The sequence below is a fragment of the Misgurnus anguillicaudatus genome, chromosome 21, assembly GCF_027580225.2.
Source record: "Misgurnus anguillicaudatus chromosome 21, ASM2758022v2, whole genome shotgun sequence".
Classification (NCBI taxonomy): Eukaryota; Metazoa; Chordata; class Actinopteri; order Cypriniformes; family Cobitidae; genus Misgurnus; species Misgurnus anguillicaudatus.
The window spans coordinates 39,482,010-39,505,663 of NC_073357.2; the positions used below are offsets into that span (position 1 = coordinate 39,482,010).

General features: G+C 35.6%; 1 protein-coding gene across 1 annotated transcript in view; it reads left to right on the forward strand.

The window, feature by feature from the left end:
• The window catches only part of ptprn2 (protein tyrosine phosphatase receptor type N2), a 175,624-nt gene that overhangs the window by 59,842 nt on the left and 92,128 nt on the right, over window positions 1-23,654 (forward strand). The window contains exon 11 of the mRNA XM_055207009.2: window positions 1,021-1,100. Within this exon, the coding sequence (XP_055062984.2) occupies window positions 1,021-1,100 (80 nt within the window). The remainder of the gene's footprint in view (window positions 1-1,020; window positions 1,101-23,654) is intronic.

Below are 23,654 nucleotides of genomic sequence, written 5' to 3' on the forward strand. Positions count from 1 at the left end.
TTGTTAGGAGAGCTGTGTGAGGAGTTTTGCAAAAATGACCTAAGTATTGAGAAATGTGTCCTAGCGTCTGTTAAAAACTGTAATCAAATATTTTTCTTAGAACATGAAGCAGTGTAATTGTCCATGTTTGTATACAACAGGTTCCAGTTACAGAGAAATAAGTATTATGGTGCAAACAACAAATACAAAACATCCACACTCTAAAAATATCCTGGGTTATTTTAAATTCAAAGTTGAATGGGACAAACCCAACCGCTGGGTTAAATTAACCCAGAAAATGTTTATATTTGGCCCAACAATGTGTAAGAACAACCTTGCATTTTTTGTTGAGCCCAAAATAGGTCAAAATAAAATCAAACGGATTGGGTTTGTCTCTTTTTGACCCAAAGCTTGGTTAAAAATAACCCAGCGTTTTTAAAGTGCACAGATATGTTGTTTTAATTGCTTCATTTTTATTTGTGTAGGTATATTTTTGTGTCTTAACTGTGTCATGCAAACCCCAGTTTTTATCATTTTTTAACAATTTCTTTAAATAAGCAATTCACCATGAAATATTATACTCCACAGACATCTCTGTTAGAATAGATAAATGAATCAAGTGTGCTGTGGGGATCTCCCTAGACAGCTGTTTGGCTCAATCACAAATACTAACTGCTTACAATGCCATCATAGATTTGCACAACATTTCTGGATCTCTTTAGGCAACTAAAGACATCAGGTTTCCTGTGAGGATTTATTTCATTGAGGGAAAATGTATCAAAGAGAAAAGAAAATTAGCCAAAAATCAATATTCTTTAGTGGTCTCTATTTAAACTATAAACAAAACAATGAGCCTGCAGTTTACTGAGGTAACATATTCCTTAATTAAACCAAACAAAAGTTGCTTTTCAAATGCAACTCTTTTGCTTACCTGCAAAGTGATACTCTAGTAATCTATACTCATACATTATAGTATGTAATCTATCTCCCTCTCTTTCTTTCTTTCTTTCTTTCTTTCTCTTTCTTCTCTGTGTCTCTTAGGGTTCTGGGTCCAGCTGTAACTTTTCGAGTGCGTCCCAATGCGCGAAACATCAGCACGGCCCAGCTAGTCAGAGTGGCAGGTACAAATGCACATACACAGGCAACATTTATTGTGCTAATACAATTATACACCATCATTCAACACTGTACCGTCTATACTCTTTTATTCATTCTTTTACTGCATTATGGATTTTGAAAATGTTGTTTTCTGGCTCTACCTCCCTGACATTAAAGCTTACAGTCGGGATTTGGGCAAATTTAAATCATAAACTGAGTGAAAATAGACCCTAGTCCTGCTTCCCTTCTTCAATAACTCTTTTAACATTCAACACACAGGATTTAATATTTGATCTTTAATGCAGAAAAGAAAGAGTGAAAAATGAAAGAAAAAGAATCTGACATCATAGGGTCTGTTTTCCCTTGATCCGTCACAATTGCTTCTAGGAAAAACAGATTCATGCAAATTTGAATGGGTTATGGTGGTTTCTATACATGAAAGCAGGTGGGTCTCTAATGCATAAACATAATCTACTGTAACCCTTGTCTGTCCCATATCTGTCTATGCTCACTGCCAGAAATGACAAATAAGAGATATTATATGCAAAGGATAGATAGGAACCATTCGCAAACCTGGACATGAAATGCATAAATGTTTCAAAAAAGCACACTTTGGGTTGCTGTTTTAACTTCTACTAGCATTTAACTCATTGCATGCAATTTTTTATATTGCGTTCTAATCGTCACTACCCCTCATTGGACAAAAGCAGCCAAAAATCCAGTACATGAAGTACATATGTTATTATAATTGCAGGTACATTTGGTGTCCAAAGTCATTATTTGTTTTTTTGCTTTTTTTAAATGGTTATATTTTTAAATTATTATAATAATTGTCATTGATCACAAGATGTTACAGCCTATAGGGTCATTCTTTATTTGTGGTGGCTAGTGGTGGCTCTCTACTTTACAACAGTTGAACTTAGATGTTTCCATGTTTTTATTCTGTAGGATAAACACAATTCGTGCACTATTAACAATTTCATTTTCTGTTTTAAAATACATATTTTAATTGAGTTTGAGCGATTGCATTTGTAACAAAATATGCATGTTCCCACCATACCTCAGAGAGGTATAATGGATTGTAATTGCAACAATATACATTTTTTTAACACAAATGAAGTGGTTATATTGTAAATATAGATTTGATTTAACATGAACAATTTTATTAAATTATAAAACATATATAGTGTCCCCCAAATCCATGTCTGTGGTGTTACAACAATGGATGTCGCCCCTTAAATAACAGGGGGAAATCTATTTGGACTACTTCCTGTGTGTAAAGGTCAATGCAGCTGCTGGTTGATCTGAGGGGTGCATGGTGAGTGCATTCTTTCTTATTCATTTTCTTAAGGTTAGCAAAATTTCTGACAATTTTATGTGTAAATTATTTAAAATTAAAAATGTTGGTAACACTTTAAAATAAGGTTCATTAGTTAACATAATAATGAACTTCACTTATACAGCATTTATTATTCTTTGTTAATGTTAATTTCAACAATTACTAATACTTTATAAAAATCTTGTTAACATTAGTTAATGCACTGTGAACTAACATGAATAAACAATTAAACGCTTTATTTCTATTAACTAACATTAACAAAGATTAATAAATACTGTAACAAATGTATTGCTCATGATTTGTTCATTACACTAATACACTATTGTTAACTAATAAACCTTATTGTAAAGTGTTTCCAAAATGTTATAAAGCTTCAGTTTTAATGGATATAGCATATTAAACTAATTTTAAATGCATAACAATATATTTTATTAAAAGAAAACAAACAAGCATTTTTACAGTTTCTGCCTCTCGTTTGCGACCCCAGTTGAAGAATCACCCCTATAATAATATAAAGTGCTGAAAATTCAGATTTTCTGTTGTTGGAATTAGTCAGTGTCAATTCTGTTACTGTCAAATTCTGTTACCAAGGTAGAGTAACACTTTTGACAGTATGTAACAGAAGAAACACAGAAAAACTGTGTCTATCACTATCTTTCTCACAAGCCCAGTCTCACGAAATTTCGATATAGAGTCACGTAATTTTTTTATTTTTTTTCGTGATAGTATAACGAATTCCTTTTTTCGTGTGATTATCACGTATTGGTTCCTCAACTGTTTTGTCTTATTTTCTTACCATTGTTGCTTCAGTTTAGGGTTAGATTTACATAAAATGACATCCCAAACCCAACTCTAACCCTAACGCTAGGCGACATATAAAAAAAATAGTATAAACCAATGTATGAATGCAAGCACCAAATCTAACCCTAAACCGAAGAGACAATGGTTATAAAAAAACAAGAATTCGTTATATGATTACGAAAAAACTCGGAAATTTGTGATAATATCACAAAAAAGAATAAAAAAATTATGTGACTATATCACAAAACCTTGTGAGACTGGGTAACTCTCACACATGCATGACTGCCAAATTAATAAAATATATATTTTTTTAAAAAGCAGAACAATAATGCCTTTGGACACCAAATGTACCTGCAATTTTGTACAGTAATATCCCCATTAATAATCTTTATTTGATTGTCAGTTTTGACCGTGGTAGCGCAACTGGTGAGTTCTTTTCTAATGAGTGTGTATTTTTCACGATTGGATGTGTATGTTAAGACATCTCGTCCTTTTCTGCTTCTGATTGATTCTTTATATGTGAGAGTGTGTTCACACATAACGCCTCTACATCTGTGAAAATGCGCTCTAATTTTGTCCAGTTGCTGTGGTGTGAATTTCGACTTTTACTTGCGTGTGTACGCGAGTGTGTATATTCGCTTTCTCTACCCTTTGAGAGTCTCTTGTAGCATGTTGAGAGAGTTAATGGCTGGGCTCGTCAGACCCAAATGTCAGACAAAATGTTAAGTCAACATGATCAGCCGCTCTCACATGGCAGATAAATTATGAAAACCCTGGTGCCTGAATACCAATTTATTACTTTATTTAAACAGAGAGAATCTCTCCTCACACTTTATTACTCCTGTATACACATCACTGATCGCACCTAATCATTTATTCCTATTTTTGTGCCTGTGACATTACTTACACCTCTAAGGAATTAAAGCAACTTCACAGCCATTGCGATCAGTGGAAATGTGTTGGAAGGATTATGCTTTGGTTGCTACCATTGATGTTTGTTCATATGTCCATATCTTACATGACAGGTTTAGGACTAAATCTATAGAAGCAGTGCTTAAAAAACAACCACAAAACCTGAACTGCTGTATTGAATTGCTTAACACTAGCTGCAGTTTTTCAATGATTTTAGAGCACTCTGTCATACAGTGCTCTGAATGAGTCCATTTATTTTCTTGTTCAATATTGTGGAACAATGTGAATGTGTGTGTCGTAATTGGTCAGTAGCTCACAGGTGTGTTGTTTATAAAAGTACTGAAAGGCTTCAGTCCTTTGTGCAGCTCTAAATGACAGTTCTGTGTGTAACCCAGTATGATATTGACCTGGGCGCATTAGAGAACATTATGGACCCTAGATCAGCACATATTAGACAGTCGTCTTCCTTTGTGTTTATTTCCACCCGCATTTGTTGAAAAACACAATGGTAAACGCATTATACTTATCTACTAGTATTCCTCTGGTGCTGCCACAAGCATCTGTTTTTGACAGCAGCTCCCATGTGTTTTGTCTTTTTGTTGGTGCATGAAACACAAATGCATCTTCTTACATTTAACATCCTGTATTTTTCTTTTGGGATCAATGACAATGTCTTTCTTTCTGTCCTTTATGTCTGGCTGAATTTTACTGCATGCAAGAAAACAGTAACAAAATATTAAAAGTATTTAAACTTGTATATAATATTTTAGAGAATGTGCAATTGGTGAAAAATTATAGATAAAAATAACATTATGAATCAGAAGAGGAAACAATCATACGGTGTTAACTTGATGATTTGATTCATGTTATTCATGTTTAGTCTTAAACTGCTTATTATACCAAACATGCATAACAATCTATCAATTGTACTATAACCAATCATATACAGACATTACACTGTATATCACTGAGTTATTCAATTATTTATAAACTGTTTGATCATAAAAGTTATTAATAAATTATTAATACTTTGAAATGTATTTCACAGTTTCAATGATTTCCTTAAAGGGATAGTTCAGCCAAAAATAATATCAAACCCATGATTTACTCACCGTTTTAAAGCCGTTCGAGATGCATATGTCCATCATTTTTCCAACGTGATCTCATGAAAATACGTGTGTATTTTTACGTTTCAGTGCACAATACGTACATTAGCTTACGTTTAAAACACACTGAAACATATAATATCGACGTTTTGACAGGAGTAATACGTAAATTATTTGCGTATTTACAGCTTTACAAACGTACAAATTTGTACGTAAGTTATTCATAAATAATAAAATCGCGGGCATTGGCGTTTCTTACTCATAATAATGACATGTTTTCAGTCATTTTTTTTACTCATTTATTTAAGACAGTTTACCCATTTACCTAATGAAATGATTATGATATTTCGGAGAATTTCGGAATATTGAATATTTTAAAACTTTACAATGAATTTCTGTATTTATTTAACTATTTTTAATATTTAATTTGTTTGCCATGACACACAAAAACGCGTTTTCTCCTATGTCTTCTATATAATACGTTATTATTACTACTAAGCAACAGTGTTGTAGTCGAGTCACCAACTGTCGAGTCCGAGTCGAGTCTCGAGTCCCAGTGTTCGAGTCCGAGTCCAAGTCCGAGTCACCAAAGAAGAGTCCGAGTCGAGTCCAAGTCGAGTCACCATTACCAGAGTTCGAGTCCGAGTCTCGAGTCCTGTATTCGAGTCTGAGAGTGCCTACATGTCTCCACTCTGGGACCTTCAAAAACTGATAAAATGTATTAAAGAGGTACATTAAGCAAAAATGACACCACTGTCACGATTGCAAAGGGAGTTTATTAACTGATTTGACATATACACTTTGCAACACACTTTGCAACTTTACGACGCCATCAAAAGCATGTGTTTACTTCCATTGTTGTAAACTTGTGATTGAGAACTAGTGTAGAAAATTTACAAATTGAATGTTTAATCATGCTGCATTTTGTTTTTTGAGGAAACAAGAACAAACAACTGAGTTGGCATTGAAGTCCATTAAGAAAACATCCTGAAATGATTTTCTTTAAAAAAAAAAAATTAATTTTCTAGTCATTTTTTGGACCCAACATCCAATAGGAAAATTAAACTGCTCAAGTCCGATTGTATATATCCTCGAGTCCGAGTCCAAGTACGAGTCATCAATCCGCGAGTCCAAGTCGAGTCACAAGTCCATAGAATGGATTCTCGAGTCGGACTCGAGTCCAAAGAATAATAAATCCATCACTGCTAAGCAATAATTACAACAAAATACAACATAAATTCACAAAACATTTGCTGTAATCCACATCTTTAAAATCCAAGTTCTCATCAGCAATCGTAAAGTCAGATCGCGCATTGTTATAATATAAATTTGAATTCAAATATCGCGCCTTAAGAAGCTTTACGACACATTGCTTTACGGCAGTGATATTAAAAGCTTATTGGCTCTTTGTGTGCCACGTGACATATTTGCGTAATTTCCGTTGGTGTACATTTGAAATTAAAAAAGCGCGCAGTGACAGAGGCAAGCCGGATCAACGTTCTCTTGGATTAATAACTTTAATACTTCTCTTTACTTCATATACTCCAAAGAGGAGTATAGCACATTTTCATTTTAACTACTTTTGGTGCTGATTTTAATATTCGCAATAAATAAGTTGTTGTGATTACACTTGTCTGTCTGTTATGCTTTTTGTAACAGTAACGTTAAATGATTTTAATAAACTTTTGCGTAGGACAGTGGTGACTTAAAATATCTTTTGAATGCTATATTGTTACTAAAATGTTACAAAACATATCTGTCCGTTACGTTGCATAATATAAAAATAATACATTACGTATTTAAACATTTTGTATAAAAAGGGTTTGGATTTAGGGTAAGGTTTGGGTTAAGGGTAAGGTTTGGGGTAGGGTTAAGGTGGTAAATTATCGCTAAAGTGGTTAAAAGGAAATTATACAGCAATCTTTATGGAATGAAAGATACGTAAATGTTTTACATTTTTTAGCTGTAAAAATGTAATAATGCTAGGTTTAAATGTTGTAAATACGTCGACATTGTACGTTTTAACATCTATTTACAAGTACAAGTTACGTGTAAATACTACGTATTAACAATGAGACCAGGCTGCATTTTTTAGATGAACACATTTTCAGTTATTTTGGAAAATGTTTTAGATCTTTCAATTAATCAAATTTAAAGTTATGGGGTCCACGCCCTTAAGTCACAAAATAAAAAATGTGCATCCATCTCTCACAAAATAGATCCGAACGGCTCCACAATGATAAACAAAGGCCTTCTGAGGGTAATCGGTGCCGTTTTGTTGTAGAAATAGCCACATTTAAAACTTTATAAACGAAAATAACTAGCTTCCGGTAACGCCGCAATCTTATTCGCCTCCGCATTCAAGATGAGAGCGTACGCAGTTTACGGAGAGTTCTCTGCTGCTGCTCTGTGCCCCCGCCCTCTGAATTTGTCATACGTCACTAAGAAAAGTGCGTACACTATGACCTATCTACGTCACTATCTCCTGAATACTGAGGAGTCTAAGATGGTGGCGTTACCAGAAGCTAGTTATTTTCATTTATAAAGTTTTAAATATGAATATTTCTACAACAACACGACACGGATTACCCTCAGAAGACCTTTGTTTATCATCCTGGAGCCGTTTGGGTTTCTTTGGGGAAGGATAAATGCACATTTTTTTGGACTTGAAGGACGTGGACCTCGTAACTTTACTGTTTAACAGCTTGAAGATATAAGACATTTTCTAAAATAACTGAAAATGTGTTCGTCTGAAAAATGACGGACATATGCATCTCGGACGGCTTCGGGCTGAGTAAATTATTAATATCATTTTTGGCCGAACTATCTCTTTAAAAACCTATGTGTGCCATATAAATCATTCATTTATACTTGTGAAGGCTAGCCCTGGTAGAAATACTGTACCTCAAAACCTCTTGTTTAGAAAACAAAAAACACAAGACTAACTAAAAAAATAGGGTATATATAAGTGATAAGGTACAAACAAGCACAAGACTATTGTACGTCAAAAAATAGGCTAGATATGTGAAGACTTTTCTGTCATTATAAAATCTGTATGTGGATATGGATTATACACATTTGAACATTTACAGTAAACACACATAATGTAAATGTATGATAATAAACTCTCTGATGAGATGTGTTAAGAAGAAGAAATTGATAAAAGTGGCAAATATAGATATTTCATTAAATATGAAAATTATATTAACATCTAAAATTCATGATAATAAATGATAATCAAGGATTAGCGAATGCTTTATATCAATTTAAAGCTGTAATAAAGGGTTATCTTTATTCCTGTAATACAGTACAGTGCACTCTCTCAAAAGTGGTTTTGAAGTGTCAAAGCAGTTTACGACACCTCATTTCTGTAGCCATGGCTTCACAAACATGTAACCAATAATTTTCCCTGACAAAAAAATAATCACTTCCTATCAAGCTATTTCCAGTGAAGCCACAGCAGTGTAGATGGGTAGGCTTATATCCTGTTGGGTCTATGTATATGTCCTGGGATTTGGTATTCTAATGCAAAGCTCTGCTCAAGTCTTTCAAGCTGCTAGCAACACAGCAACTAACTGAAGGGCTTTATGGGGGGTCCGGGGTACTTTCATTAGGATTGAGGAATTTGCTGTTGTACTCTATTCATCTGGAAAGAAAGATTTTGACAAAAGAGCTGGATATGGTAATCCCTGCCTGTTCTCAAAACAAAAGATGAACCCCCTGCTTTATCTGTGCGTATGTGTGTGTGTGTAGGTGTTTGTGTGTGTCCTTCACAATCATTTACCGGGCCATTGATTCATCCAAGTGTTGATGAAATGGCACCCTAAACTGCACAGTGTAATCTTACATTGTGTCATCTCTCTCTTCATCTCTCTCTTTCTTATTTTTCTAAAGCTTTTTTTCTCCTCTTATCGCCTGCCACATTTTATTTCTCCCTGTTTTGCTCCTTCTCACCTTTTGCAGTCTTTAAGTTAATTCACATAGTTTGTTTGTGTTTTATTTTGGTGTCCTCTGCTCTCTTTACTGTGTAATGTGTAGTGATAATGAGCTACAGTCATTAGCATGAACGTTTATTCTTTTGTTATTCTCGTTGATTCAGCTCACTTCAAATTTATTTCTAATGGCGCTTTTCACAAATTGCTAAGTGTAAAAATGCTATGTTTATTTATTTGCTTGCTTATTGTTTGTTTGTTTATTTTTAAAGCCACTCCAGCATCTATGGCTATATTCATGGTGAGAACTTGGTTAATCCGTACACACTTTGGGAGAGGGGCAATTTGGCATCTCCAATTCACCTAACTTGAATGTTTTTGGCCTGTGGGAGAAAACCAGAGTACCCAAAGTAAACCCAAGCTGACACAGGGAAAAGATGTATTTCACACAGCCAGTGCTCGAACTGGGAACCTTCTTGCTGTGAGGCAACAGTGCTACCCACTAGTGTTATAGTCAAGACCACCTAAACCGAGACCAAGTCATGACCAAGACCAAGACAGGCAGAGACCGAGACAAGACCAAGACAGGCCGAGACCAAGTCAAGACCAAGACCATTGCAAATCACTGCATTAAAACACGTATGATAAAATGTGGAATATGCATATGATTTGGCACTTCTTGTCTCTCTGTGTGTCTGTGTGTGTGTGTGTGTGCGCGCGTGTGTGTGTGTGCCATCAGAGAAGTTGATAAAATAATCAAAGGCATTGCAGATATGTGGGAATTTCTCTTTGTCTATAAGCAAATAAAAGTGAACAAACACTAAAGAGCTGAAATCAACTTAATCATTTATTCTGAACTGTCTTTCCATGGCTTGCCATCCACTTAACACAATGCAGCTGTTTTTTGTAATAAAATTAGAAAAATTGTCATTGGGAGAAACTTAAACAATGCTTAAACAATGCCAACATCATATGCCAAACCTGAATAAACTGCATAAAATTAATGATAGAAAATACATTCGTAATGTGCCATCAGTTGTGGTCTTGCCTGGTCTTGAAATAAAATTCCAAGTCCTCTTTGTCTGACACCAAGATGAGACTGAGTAAAAATGCGATCGATTCCAAGACAAGACAAAGACCTTTAAAAAGTGGTCTTGAGACCGGTCTTGAGACCGAGACCAGTCTCGAGAACTACAACACTACTACCCACTGTGCCACCCCCACTTGCTTATTGTGACACAGATGTTCCAACTAGCATACTGCGACATTGCATATTCACAAACAACATATATCCACCTGTTTCTTGACGTAAATGTGGGTGCCGCCATCTTTGAGCTTTCCGGTTTATGACTTCCGGTGAGCCATTAAAGCCAATGGTAGTCTATTGTGAAGGACACAAGTGTGCCGTTTTATAATTTGTGCAGTTATGGGTTGCCATAATAGCTAATACAAACACAGAAAATCTCTACAAAACATTTGTTTAACTACAAACCATGCACAAGAACTGAATGTGTATGTGGTGCACATGCAATCATGATCTGTATTTACAAATCCATCCAGTAAAACCTTTTATAGAAACTACCAGTAAACAATAAATACAATAATTGTTTAAAAACAACTAATATTATGTTGATAAAAATATGCTGATTTATTTATTCTGCTACTATATATTATTACAAAAATGCGATTACAGTAAAGCATATGTACGACATAATCTGCTTAGTTAATGTTGATAATAGTTCGTAATGTGTTTGAGCCACTGATCTATATAAATGACTGGATTGCGCATGACGTCACTATTGTGAAGCCACCGCGCCGCCATGTTGGTATACCCAAACGTTATATTAAATCAATGGACGTTATCAAATTTTAATGATAAAACATCACTTTACAAGTTTTCGTTTTTATATCTGAAGTTACCCTGTATATTATTACAATGCAAACGTCCTAAGCATGTACATAGTTATTTACTGAAAGTTGTACATTTTGCTTTTTAATCAGTTATTATACATTCATCTTCATTACAGTATCAGATCAGCAGACAGACCGCAGCATATTTAGTCTTAATGACAAACGTGCTCATTCTGAAATCTAAATAAATAATAATGCGTTGTACTGTATGTGCATGCAATAATTTGTTGGTTTTGTAATTATGTTATCTTAACTTAAGTTACAAGTTATCTAAACTTATAATAGAGAAATGACGCTGACCGTGTAGCTGAATGTCAAAAAAACTTTATTTATATCCATGTCATTAACAGAATGCAGCAGACACACTCACCTTAACGTTTTTTATAAATCCATTATCATGCCCGATTAAAACATAAAAATTGCAAATAACACCATAATTAACAATAAATTTATGTAAACCTATACTAAAAATTATATTGTGTGACTGATACGCTGTAAAGCGGGTAAATTTAGATGATGATTTTGAATGGAAGTCAATGACGCTCTCTGCCGGTTGGGTATACCAAGATGGCGGCTCGAACTCTGCGCTGGCTTCACCTCACGCTGTTACGTTAAGCGTTCTATGCGCAATCCAGTCATTCACACAAATCAGTGGTTTGAGCGTACTTTTGTTATGTTTTAAATGAAAAAGCAAATACTTTAAAAAGTAAGCAAATAATTTCATAAGCTCATGTCTCCACCTAACGTTGGAAGTGCGTTAGAAGCGATGTAATAATATTTTCATAAAACAAAAACAATACTCAGTACATGTAGTAATTTAATATGTTTATCATGGTTTGTTTAAATAATTTACAATGTGTTGAAGGAAAAAGATACTGCTGACTGTGTCAGACTGCGTGAAGCTCGACGTGTTGCCATAAACAAGTGCTTAAAAATTGCAGTTTAAAAAAACCTCAAACCAGAGGGAGAGTTGTGACATTTTAAACCAGCCCCTGAAAAGTAAAAAACACGAAGTCTTGGTAAAATCCATGTACAAACACTCGACTGACTTTCCCATTGTAGATACTGGTACGTCTCTGTGCTTTTATATTTGCGCATTGAAGACCCCGTCACCTCCGATCAACAACACGAAATGATTGAATGTATCTTCAAATATCAAGCCACTTCTTAATTTTATCCTCACACTGGTTCATACATGGCAGGTGTAGTAAATATTAACTGTTTAAATCATGTTTTATGCGTGCTCCCACTACAATGTCACATCACTTACTTCCACGTTCGAGAAAAAGATGGATATTCTGTAAATTTGTTAAGTCCCTAAAAAAAGGCTGTCAAAAAAACTGCAAGCTGTTTTCAAAAAGGAACATTCTGCATCATCGTTTGTCTTTCGGGTGAGGTTTCATTAAAGTCTGTTGTACACTGGTGCATTTTTTATGATGGTCTGATCAGACGATATTAAACTCTTAATGCTGTATATCAATCATAAGAGAAAATGGCCTCATCTAAATTCACATGCTAAAAGGGAGCGTGAATTGGAGATTTTTTCTCAGATAAGGAGCAAAACCTTTTGATGAAACAGAATGCATTTTGCTTCAGCCACTTTAAAGTGGAATGTTTTGTGTGGGAGTTGTGTTAGTGTGCGTTGAGGTTTTAGAGAGTGGATGTGCTCTTCTGTAGCTATGCTATTTCGATCTCAGTGTTTTAATGTGGATCCTGTATGTGGCAGTCTGTTCAAAACATTGCCATATATACTTTTACATATTCTGACGAAAAAATTTGTAAAAAAAAAGGTCAGATTTAATGAGCATTATAAAAAATAATTGATATAAAATAAATCATGATATTTTATATATTTAATAAATAAAATAATCCATATTACCAATTAAAAATACACTTAGAAATATGCAGTCATATATATTTTAACAACACCAATGTCAACTTTAGCCATAGCCTGTGTATTAGGGTGTAAAAAGGCTAGTGGGTGGAGAGATGTGACCGTTCTTTGTCTGTCTTCGGGTCTCTAAGGGGTTGACCCCGGTGCCCAGGCCGTGAGAACCCTGGATGGGTCAGAGTCAGGACAGGTTAGGGCAGATGGAACATGGAACCCTGATGGTAACATCCCAGTGGGAGAACAATCCCAGTGTTAAAGCCATCTCCACCTGCTACCACACCAGTAAGAAGACAATGAGTTAATTAATTGAAGGAGATAAAAATGCAAGTGACTAAAACACAGTGCCAAACTGTACACTATACCCCAGGCAGAAGCTAAGAGGGATTGTGATACCGTCATGTCATAGGTCACAACCTCATAGAAGAACAACGGCCGTGCACTTACAGGGTGACAGTTTGTGACAGCTTCATTTATCCTTCCCTTTATCTTCCTCACCCCTCTGTTCTGGAAGTTAAACTAAGCCGGCGTCTGTTTAAGAGTCTGGTTACTTCATCTGATTTGTACTCCTTCAATCTCATGTAGTCTTTATTTTCCGACTGACATTTCTTCACATCCGTCCACATCTCTGACATCTCTGCTGTGTTTACTTCCTCACCCACTCATCTCTTTCTCTCTCTCTGGCTGGATGGCTCTGCCTCTCTTTCTCTCTCTGTAATTGCAGTGGTGCGGTGCAGGGGCTGCTCGTCTGCGCTCCAGCTGGGCAGATTAGCATAGATCTCCCACGCAGACACAGTTGACCTTCACTCCACCAAACACTTGTCAAAATGCCAGCCATAATTACCCTGGCCTCTCCAAGTAAAGTAATGGCTTACATATACCTGACTCACTCTTTGCCACCAATTGGATGTGAAATACATGTGTGCAGGTGTGTGTGTGTTGGACTGTCTCTCCCTGCGGATTCTTTAAGCTTTAATATGTCAGTGTGAGCATTCAGCACCAATGTACAAAAACCCACATCTCATCACCATTTGACAGTCAAGTTGTATTTTCCCTAAATATTTCTGTTTACAGGAGATTGTGTGATGGCGTTTTAATGCAGAAGTTTACATTTAGGTGACATTTTTATCCAATGCTACTTACAAAAGTGATAAAAAAGAATATGAGCAATGGTACGAAAAGTATGTATTGCTGTACAGGTACATTGTCACTTTCAACGTACAAAGTTTAAATGGTCTAAAGACATTAATTTACATATAAGCAGAGCATTCAACACGTTTCTGTCTAGTATTTACAGAAAATATTGTTTTTAAATGTTTTTAAATAATGTGGGATGAGGCTGACTGGAGGTTGTGTTTGAAATATTAATAATATTGTGTCATGTTAAAAATATTAGATGATTAAATGCATAATATTGCATGAGTAAAATGTTATATGACTGTATTTCCGCAAGTTTTGTTCTAGAGATGCACTGATATATCAGCCAATAATCGGTAGCGGTCGAGAAAAGCAATTATGCACACTATCGGCCGATATATCCTGTCAATCAAAACAGAACAGGAAAATGCAATGAATTTGAGCTCTGTGTATAGAAAATGTAAAGAAACATCATTAGTTTAATGTTCAATATTAATGTTCATTATATTAATGAATACCATTCAGAAAATGTCATCTCAAGCATTCCTGAAAAAGGATAAAAAATACCTTAAAAGGACACAAATTGTATCTGTTGTCAAAAGATTAATCGCGATTAATCGCATCCACCGCGCCGCCATGTTGGTAAACCCAAACATTCTATTAAATCAATGGACGCAATCAGATTTTAATGATAAAACATCACTTTACTAGTCTTCATTTTTATATCTGAAGTTACCCTGTACATTATTACAACACAAACGTCCTAAGCATGTACATAGTTATTTACTGAAAGTTGTACATTTTAGTTTTTAGTCAGTTATTATACATTCATCTTCATTGCAGTATCAGATCAGCAGACAGACCGCAGCATATTTAGTATTAATGACAATAAACGTGCTCATTCTGAAATCTAAATAAATAATCATGCTTTGTACCGTATGTGCATGCAATAATTTGCTAGTTTTATGTTATCTAAACTTATAAGTTACCTGAACTTATTTAGAGAAATAACGCTGACCGTGTAGCTGAATGTCAAAAAAAAACTTTATTTATACCCGTGTCATTAACAGAACGCAGCAGACACACTCACCTTAACGTTTTTTTTATAAATTCATTTTCCTGCTCGATTAAAGCATAAACATTGCAAATAACACCAGAATTAACAGTTAATTTACGTACACATATCCTAAAAATAATCTTGCGTGACTGATACGCTGTAAAGCAGGTGAATTTAAAACAGGATTTTGAATGGAAGTCAATGATGCACTCTGCCGGTTGGGTATACCAAGATGGCGGCTCGAACTCTGCGCTGGCTTCACCTCACGCTGTTACGTTAAGCGTTCTATGCGCAATCCAGTCATTTATATAGATCAGTGATATATTTAAGAACAATTGGTTATATTTATATATAAAATATTTATATTTATATATAATATAAATTATATAAATGTATATACAGTATTTAAAGGCAAATATGTCTTAAATATATACATGAATGTGTGTGTATTTATATATACATAATATTTACACACAGTACACACACATATGTTAGGTAAACATAAACTTTTATTTTGGATGCGATTAATCGCGATTAATCTTTTGACAGCCTTAATCTTCAAACAGTTTACATAATTCAAATCTCAACAATTTCAGCTTTCCAGAGATATGTTACATGTTTAGCTTTTTGAATTGTTGAATTTGATGAAGTTTTCTGTCAAATACTGCAGTGTTCCTCTCACGGTACACTAGAAAATTAAAGGGTTAGTTAGTACCGTATTTTTCGGTCTATAAGTCGCGTTTTTTTCATAACTTGGCTGGTACTGCGTCTTATAGTCAGGTGCGCCTTGTAAGTCAGTATATGAATTAATTTTGACATTTATGAGGCAAGAGACAACATTACCGTCTACAGCCGCCATATGCTGCTTCTGTATTTATGTAATTCAATGGGTTCAGTAATGTGGAATGACGAGTATGCGAACTTCATGCTAGTTGACTTGTTGGTTAATTTAGCCTATTCAACCTTCCAGGTAAGTTTTGTATGCTATGGTTTATCGTTTAAATAACTGATAATATTACTTTAACGTACAGACATCAATTCAGCCTGCCGTTCTGTCTGCTATTGTTTAGTTGAATAACTTGCTTTACCAGATTAAATGTCTGTTCTTCAGCTTGGATTTTGTGAAATAATTTTCTAAAGAAACGCGACGTATAGTCCACTGCGACTTATATATGTTTTTTCGTCTTAATGATGCATTTTTGAATGATGCGGCTTATACTCCAGTGCGTCTTATAGTCCAGAAAGTACGGTATAACCATCAACTATCGATCTTGGCAGATATCAGTCTGAATTGGCATCGGTATCGTGGCATCTCTACTTTGTTTGCTAAATGTTTTATCTCATAATGTTATGCTTTTAATCTCATATTGCTCATATTGTTAACTTTATTCTATAAAAACTTCAATCCAACTTTATTCTGGTAACTTTGCCTTTAAATGTCTATACTATATCCTTAAAACATTCATATTTTAGGCTTAAACATTTTTATGTTGCACATCAAAAGAACTTAGAAATTTGCAGATCATTTTTTCACAGTATAAAAACTGGCAAAACTGAAAATATGAAAATTATTTTCCATCATTACACTGGCAGACTGGAAGTATGTGAAGTACAGTCATTCAGTCTCTCTTCATGTCCTCATTAAATAGCGAATGAATCACAAGAGTGTTGTTTAGTGTTGACTGGCTTATGATCCATATTTGTTGCTTTTTGAACACACAAATATCTTCAAAGTATAACCTCAGATGTATTATGACTTTTTTGTTTTCACTCCACTCCAGCCACTTAGTTAATCCTAATCCTTATTATTTTTTCCTCTATCTCACAACATCCATCTTTAATTCCCTTGCTTTCTTACACTGTCATTCTTTTTTCTTACTCCCATCCCATGCTTTTCTTTCTCTCATCCTTTACTGCTCTCTTGGTTGAGTATATTTACTTTCTGTGATCAACAATTTCCCCATTTTCTCTTCCTTATGATATTGTGTCTGAGAAAGACAAGGCAACAGAGATTTATAATGTTTGTTCAAGTCTCCTGTCTTAGACAGACATAACAAAATTGCAAAACGTTTGGGGCAGGTTGATCTGTTTGTCCAGCCATGTGACAAGTGTTTAAACTTGAAAGGAAACGTTTTTTTGGAATTAATTTTAAAAAGTAAAATAATATATAAATGAATAGAATGGTTGATAGTGTTATGTGTGGATTGGGGTGCGCACTTATTTTTATGTGTATAAGGCATTTTCCTCCTCACTGGGCAAGTCTTTCAGATTTCTGCCTGGATGTTACCTGTCAATCAAAACAGCACTCTGGGCTTCCCGCTCGCCTTCATTTTTCTTCATTTCCTGCCTATTGTCTATGCCCTCCGTGTGTGTGCGTGTGTGTGCGCACAAAAGAGTGTGTTTTTGTTTGGTTATGATTATGTTCTCCATGATGTTCTACTTTGTCTTCAAATATAATTCAGGCTTATTTGGGGGTTTTGCGTACTTCTGTATCTTTATGCTACTAAAGGCTGTTTCCATATGCATTATTAGATTGTATGCAGTAGATGTTTTTAAGAAAGGATGTGTTACAAATTATGTATTGATTTTCTGTAAGGTATGTTTGTAAAAACTCCTAATTTAAAGTGACACCATGTAATTTTTCAACCTTCATAATAAATTTTCAAGACCCTTGTGATAGTACATCGACTTTAAATAGGTTGAATGACATGTCTACCATAGCCTGACGGGGTCTGTATCACTTTTACTCGTATTTTAAAACTTAGGGTTTCTGGTAGTAACCAGAGCACAAAAAAAACTACAAAATTCGACTGCTTTACGGCATACGTCACTTAATTTGTTTTTAACGTGAATTTTGCGGGAGGCTACTTAAGGAGTGTAGAGAGCAGTTTCTATTATGTGACTCTGTGTCACAGTCTTTAGTGTCACGGACCTATGACACGGGCGACCCGGGTTCGATTCCCCTTTAAGGCAATTTTTTATATAAACTGTTGATTCATACATAAATGCGATGTTCTTTATAAATTACGGCGATTATATTGCATATAGTTCCCTGTATTCAGATGCTGTGTTCACGTATTTACCTTTCTTTTACTGTGTCTATGATATTTACATACAATCCATGTTGCTATAGCACTCAAACTTGCTCACAGTGTAAAACCAAACCCTATTCATTCACCAATCAGATCCGAGCGTTTCTCTCTTCTCTCTTCCTCATTTGCTGCGTTCCGCTGTCACTCGCGTGACGTATTACAAAGCGGCAGACCTAAACGCATCGGTTTACTTGGATTTGGAGCGATTTTCACACAAAAAAAGAGGAATAACGAGCGCCATTGCGGAAAATCCTGGTGGTGAGGGAGAGAGAGAGGATGCAACAATATTTGTTTGGAAAAAGGCAAGGAAATACGTCTGGTCGTTTCTGAATTGGAAGGCTGCAGCCTCCGGAGGTCAAATATGCAGGCTGCACACATCATCAAGCCTGGGTTATTAAGGTAAACTGAGCATTACATTCCAAGTCATAAGCATACTGCAACAATTTACGATTAACTAAGTATAATAGTCAACTTTGTAATTGTTAATATTGTGAAATAAGACAGTCTTGATGACGTATACAGCTTAGAAATAAGACATCCGGAGGCTGCAACCTTCAGATTGAGAAATGGCTTCTGCCACGACGAGTTCCTCATCAGAAAGTTGTAACATGACTGCGTTTCTCCCTCTCAAAATGTTGATCGTTTAGCATTTTAAATGTTTAGTTTTTAGTTTAGTTTTAAGGTTGGCCAGTTCCTTTCCTTTGCGACAGTGCTGCGGCGCTTGTGGGCTCTAGGGGCGCTAGAAGTGAAAAATACGTGTCTAGCACCCCCTAGTGGCCAAAAAGTTTCATGGTGTCCCTTTAAAGGGGCAGTGAATCAAAAAATGGATTTTAACTTGGACTGAACTTTAAATGAACATCCTGCAAGCTTCAGAACTGAAAACTTTATCTTTACTGAAATATAACAGTTTTTGGCACCAAGCCATGAAAACAGTCGATTCAGGAATGTGTTAAAATATGACGTCCGATTAGAATTTAAACACCTCCTCCATACCACGACCCCTTTTGTAGCCCCGCCCACAGCTTCGCGTGACACACATGCAGTGTCTTACCAATCACTAAACATGTCGTTAAAGATTGCCAAATGTAACCAAAATTACTTTTAAATAAATTTTTCCTGAGACTTATTTAATTTATTTTGACGCGGTGATCTGTTATGAGTACCTATGGAAACGGAGTGTTCGGTTGTGGAAGAACCATCTGGGAAGAACACAGACGCTGGATAACCTTAACTCGGATGCTCGGAAACATAACAGGAATGCGTGGTAAAAGTTTGTTTTTAAAGAAGTTCCAGCTTGCGTGGGGAGTGTTTTGTTTACTTTGTCTAACACGGATTCATTTGTAAAGAAGCCACAAGTTGATGCTGGATTTGCAGAGAGACTGTGATTAAAAGCACCACTAATATTGGATCTGACAAAAATGACACAGCAGTATACACAGTAAGTAAAACATTTAACTTTATTTAAGCTACTGCGTTTTACTATTCCTTTGTTAGAGCCCGCTTGATATGTACTCTTGTAACATCCATGTCTAAACACGTATGTTTGACTGTTTTAATTTACTAAAAACATTAAACGATTAATAAAGGTGCAACACTTAACAATACGACTGTAATATAACTATAGAAATATACAAAGTTATTGATAAGGATTTATCAGCCGCAGTTTAGATTCTGATGCGCGCTTACGGTGTTGTATGCGGTTATTAGGCACGTCGAGTTTAAAGTTTTGTTTCTACTTTACTATACATATTGTCATTTATGTGTATCATCTTTAGCACCAAGAATCTTTTGTGGCTCAAACATATATGTGTTCGGCTGCTATTTTTAATGTTTCCACATGTAATGACGGGGAATGAAGCTATCCAATCATAGCAGTGGCCGTTTACGTCCAGGTCTTCAATGCAGCCCACACCTTCAAACAAACCATTTCTCCAGAGAGCCACTAATCCAGCCTATCTAGCCTACTACTTATTGCTTTTAATGTTTTTGAATGTAAAAATCACGTAAACATCATAAGTAGACCTCAGACAACAGTATAAAACAAAAAATTGACAGATTCATTGCCCCTTTAACTAATGCCTAGTCCTGGATTAATCTAAACCCTGTCCGGGAAACCGCCCCAAAATATGTTGTTTTACCACAACCGTTTTAAGAGTGTGGATATTTGGATATCCAAATGATAAAGTAAGATAATATACAGTAGATCTAAACTGCTGTAGACACGCATACTCTGGTGGTTATATAACAGACTATAACAGAATGAATCACTTTGAAATCTCAAGAGAATGAACCCATCATTCTTTTCTTTTCCTCACTATCAGTTCCTGTTAATTTGAACCAACGTCTGGCTGAGTTGCCACTCTCTAGACTGCAGCTCTGCACTATCATGTAATCGCACTCACAGTCATTTTGAGACATTATGCAAGACTTTGATTAGGTAGCATGCTGTCCTCTGTGCTCTTGAATATGTGCCTAGGCTTTGCTCACAGTAAAACCCCCGAGTTTGAAAGAGTGTGAAATTTGGGCCGTGATTACAGCAATGTCAGGACGCGCCGTACTCTGGGAATACTGGATAGCATCTCGATTAGGGCTTGGAGTTTTGTACATTGAGCTTTATTCTGTTTTATGCCTGAGAAAGTGTGAAGGAGAGAAAGATTTATCAACTCTGTGATCTATTCTACGTCAAACCGAACAGGTGTTGATGCTGCGTTTCAACAAACTTTTCTCAAAGCCATAAAGGGCAGGTCTCACCAGTAGATCTTAACATAATACTGTATATAGCAGTTCTACAAAGTTGTTTTGTGGTTTTGCAAACACGTTTGCAAACAGGGATTTTGATATCTCCCCTTAAACTTTGGTAGTCCAGACGAGACAGTCCCCAGTGTGTGCAAGGTGGCGTTTGCTGTGTCAACATGGATTTGTAGAGAGGAACTTCAAAACAGTGGCAGGCAGTTCGACAGCCGGCCAGAGCTCTAGTGTATTGGTATAGGCTCTACCCGTAGACAGGGATTAAGGGAATATGGGCACCGTTTTTGTTTGCTAATTCCCCCTGCGAGGTATTTGTGGAAAACAAGCATGAATAATATCAAGTGATTGGGCTTGATGAAGACGAAAATGTTGGAAAGTGCGAGAGATTAAGGAAAGTGACAAATGAGACAGACTGTCAGAGAGAGGAAGAGAAAGTGGGAGAGAGACACAAAAAAGAAAGAAAGAGAGAGAGGGAGTAAAGTCTGCTCTACAGAGATTAAGCAAAGGTAAACAGAAACATTCAGTTGGATTTTGTCCAATTGATGCTCCTACACATACCAATAGGGGAAAACTCAAAGGCTCTGTTTATATTTAGTACTATCACAGGTGGTCCAGGAACAGTGGACAGGTGAACCAGAGCACTGTTAGTAAGATGCATTTCAAGTTATTAAATCTTTGGTACATCAGATATTTTAATACACTTTAAGAAAGGATGTGTTAATTTTAACACATTGTTTTGTGTTATCCTAATTAACACATTATGCGTTATTTTAACACATTATTTGTCATTTTGTGTTGATTTTGAGTTCAAATAAATAAAAGGGACAACATAAGATGTGTTAAAACAACACAAAGTGTGTTGTTCCAAAAATAACATAGAGATGTGTTAAGTTAAAGGGACACAAGGCAGCATTTTAATGTTAATAAATCATCTTCGTAAGTCGGTATATGGTTAAAAGACTCATTACATGACGAATGAAGACCCTCTCGCCCGCCCCTACCGTCTGTAGGAAGAATACCCCACTTGCAAGTTCGCTGTATCCGACCCGGTGTCCTTCAGTCTCGTAAAGACTCATATATAGAAAGCATTTACTCCCAGACACTAGGGGGAGCTAGTAGAGAAATAATACTCAGACTTGCCTGGTGTGCCTTTAAAGGATTAGTCCATTTTCTTAAAAAAAAAAACCAGATAATTTACTCACCACCATGTCCTCCAAAATGTTGATGTCTTACTTTGTTCAGTCAAGAAGAAATTATGTTTTTAAAAGAGAAAACATTACAGTTTTTTTCTCATTTTAATGGACTTAAATGGACACCAACACTTAATAGTTTTAATGCAGTTTAAAATTGCAGTTTCAAAGGAAATAAAAGTCTCTAAACGATCCCAAACGAGGTTTAAGGGTCTTATCTAGCATTTTGACAAGAAGAAAAATGCACTTTTAAACCGATGTGTGACGAGCCAGCGCGACCTCAAGTAATTGCGTAATGCCGTCGAAAGATCACGTGCTACATATATGAAACGCACATTTTAAACAATAAACTGACACAAACACATTAATTCGTATCATTTGACATACAACAACGTTGGAACGGTCCTCTTTCTCCACACTTGTAAACACTGGGGCGTAGTTTCGCAAACGTCATCCGTGACCTCTCGACGTGATGACGTATTACATGAGTTCGCGCTGACGCGTCACACGACCTTAGGAAGTCTAGAAGTTGTGGTTTAAAAGTTCATATTTTTTATTTTTCTTGCCAAATATGGCACTCATTTCGCTAGATAAGACCCTTATGCCTCTTTAAGAGTCCTTTAAAACTGCAATTTTGTTGGTGTGTAGTGTTGGGGTCCATTAAAGTCCATTAAAATGACAGTAATCCTGGAATGTTTTCCTCAAAACACATAATTTTGGATGACATGGTGGTAAGTAAATTATCTGGATTTTTGGTAAGAAAATGGACTAATCCTTTAAAGACAACACACTAGATGTGTTGTCCTTAACTAGACTTAACTAGTCCTAGTCCTTAACAACTTAGACTGTTTTAAGAGTGTAAGTAAGCTTTTACTGTATAGTTGTGCAGGTTGCATTTAGACTTGATTTGGACTGTCTCTGGTTACATGGTTAAAGTGAACAGATCAAACGTTTTAATATTCAATAACTTGTTTTTAGCTCTGCCCGCTTGTAATCAGATTTTTTTTTACCAGATGTAAACAGGGTAAACTCAAGCTATTGAATTTAATTAGAGATAGAATTATGTTATTGGGTTTTTTGTCATTTTTCTTTTGCAGAGTAGAGAGTAAACTTAATGCAGTTTCCCAGGAAACCTTGATGTGCTTTTAATGTTAAGAAAGCAACAATTAAAAGACGCACAATGTTTTGCAATGAAAGGCAAGCGAACAGCCCTAGGTCTGTCTTTTTGATCATGTGAAGATATAGACACTAATTAAAAAAACTAATTTTGCATAAAACCTAAGTATGGTAAACCAAAAAGTCAGAGGGACGGATTCTTTTTGTTGCAATGTTTCTTTACTTTGAATCAGAATTTGATCATAACAAACTTTAAAGCCAAATTCGAACATAAACTAATTTGATGATTCTGCTTCATTAAAAGCAGTTTTTCAGGCTAGGACAGAATGATTTAATGGGATAATCTGC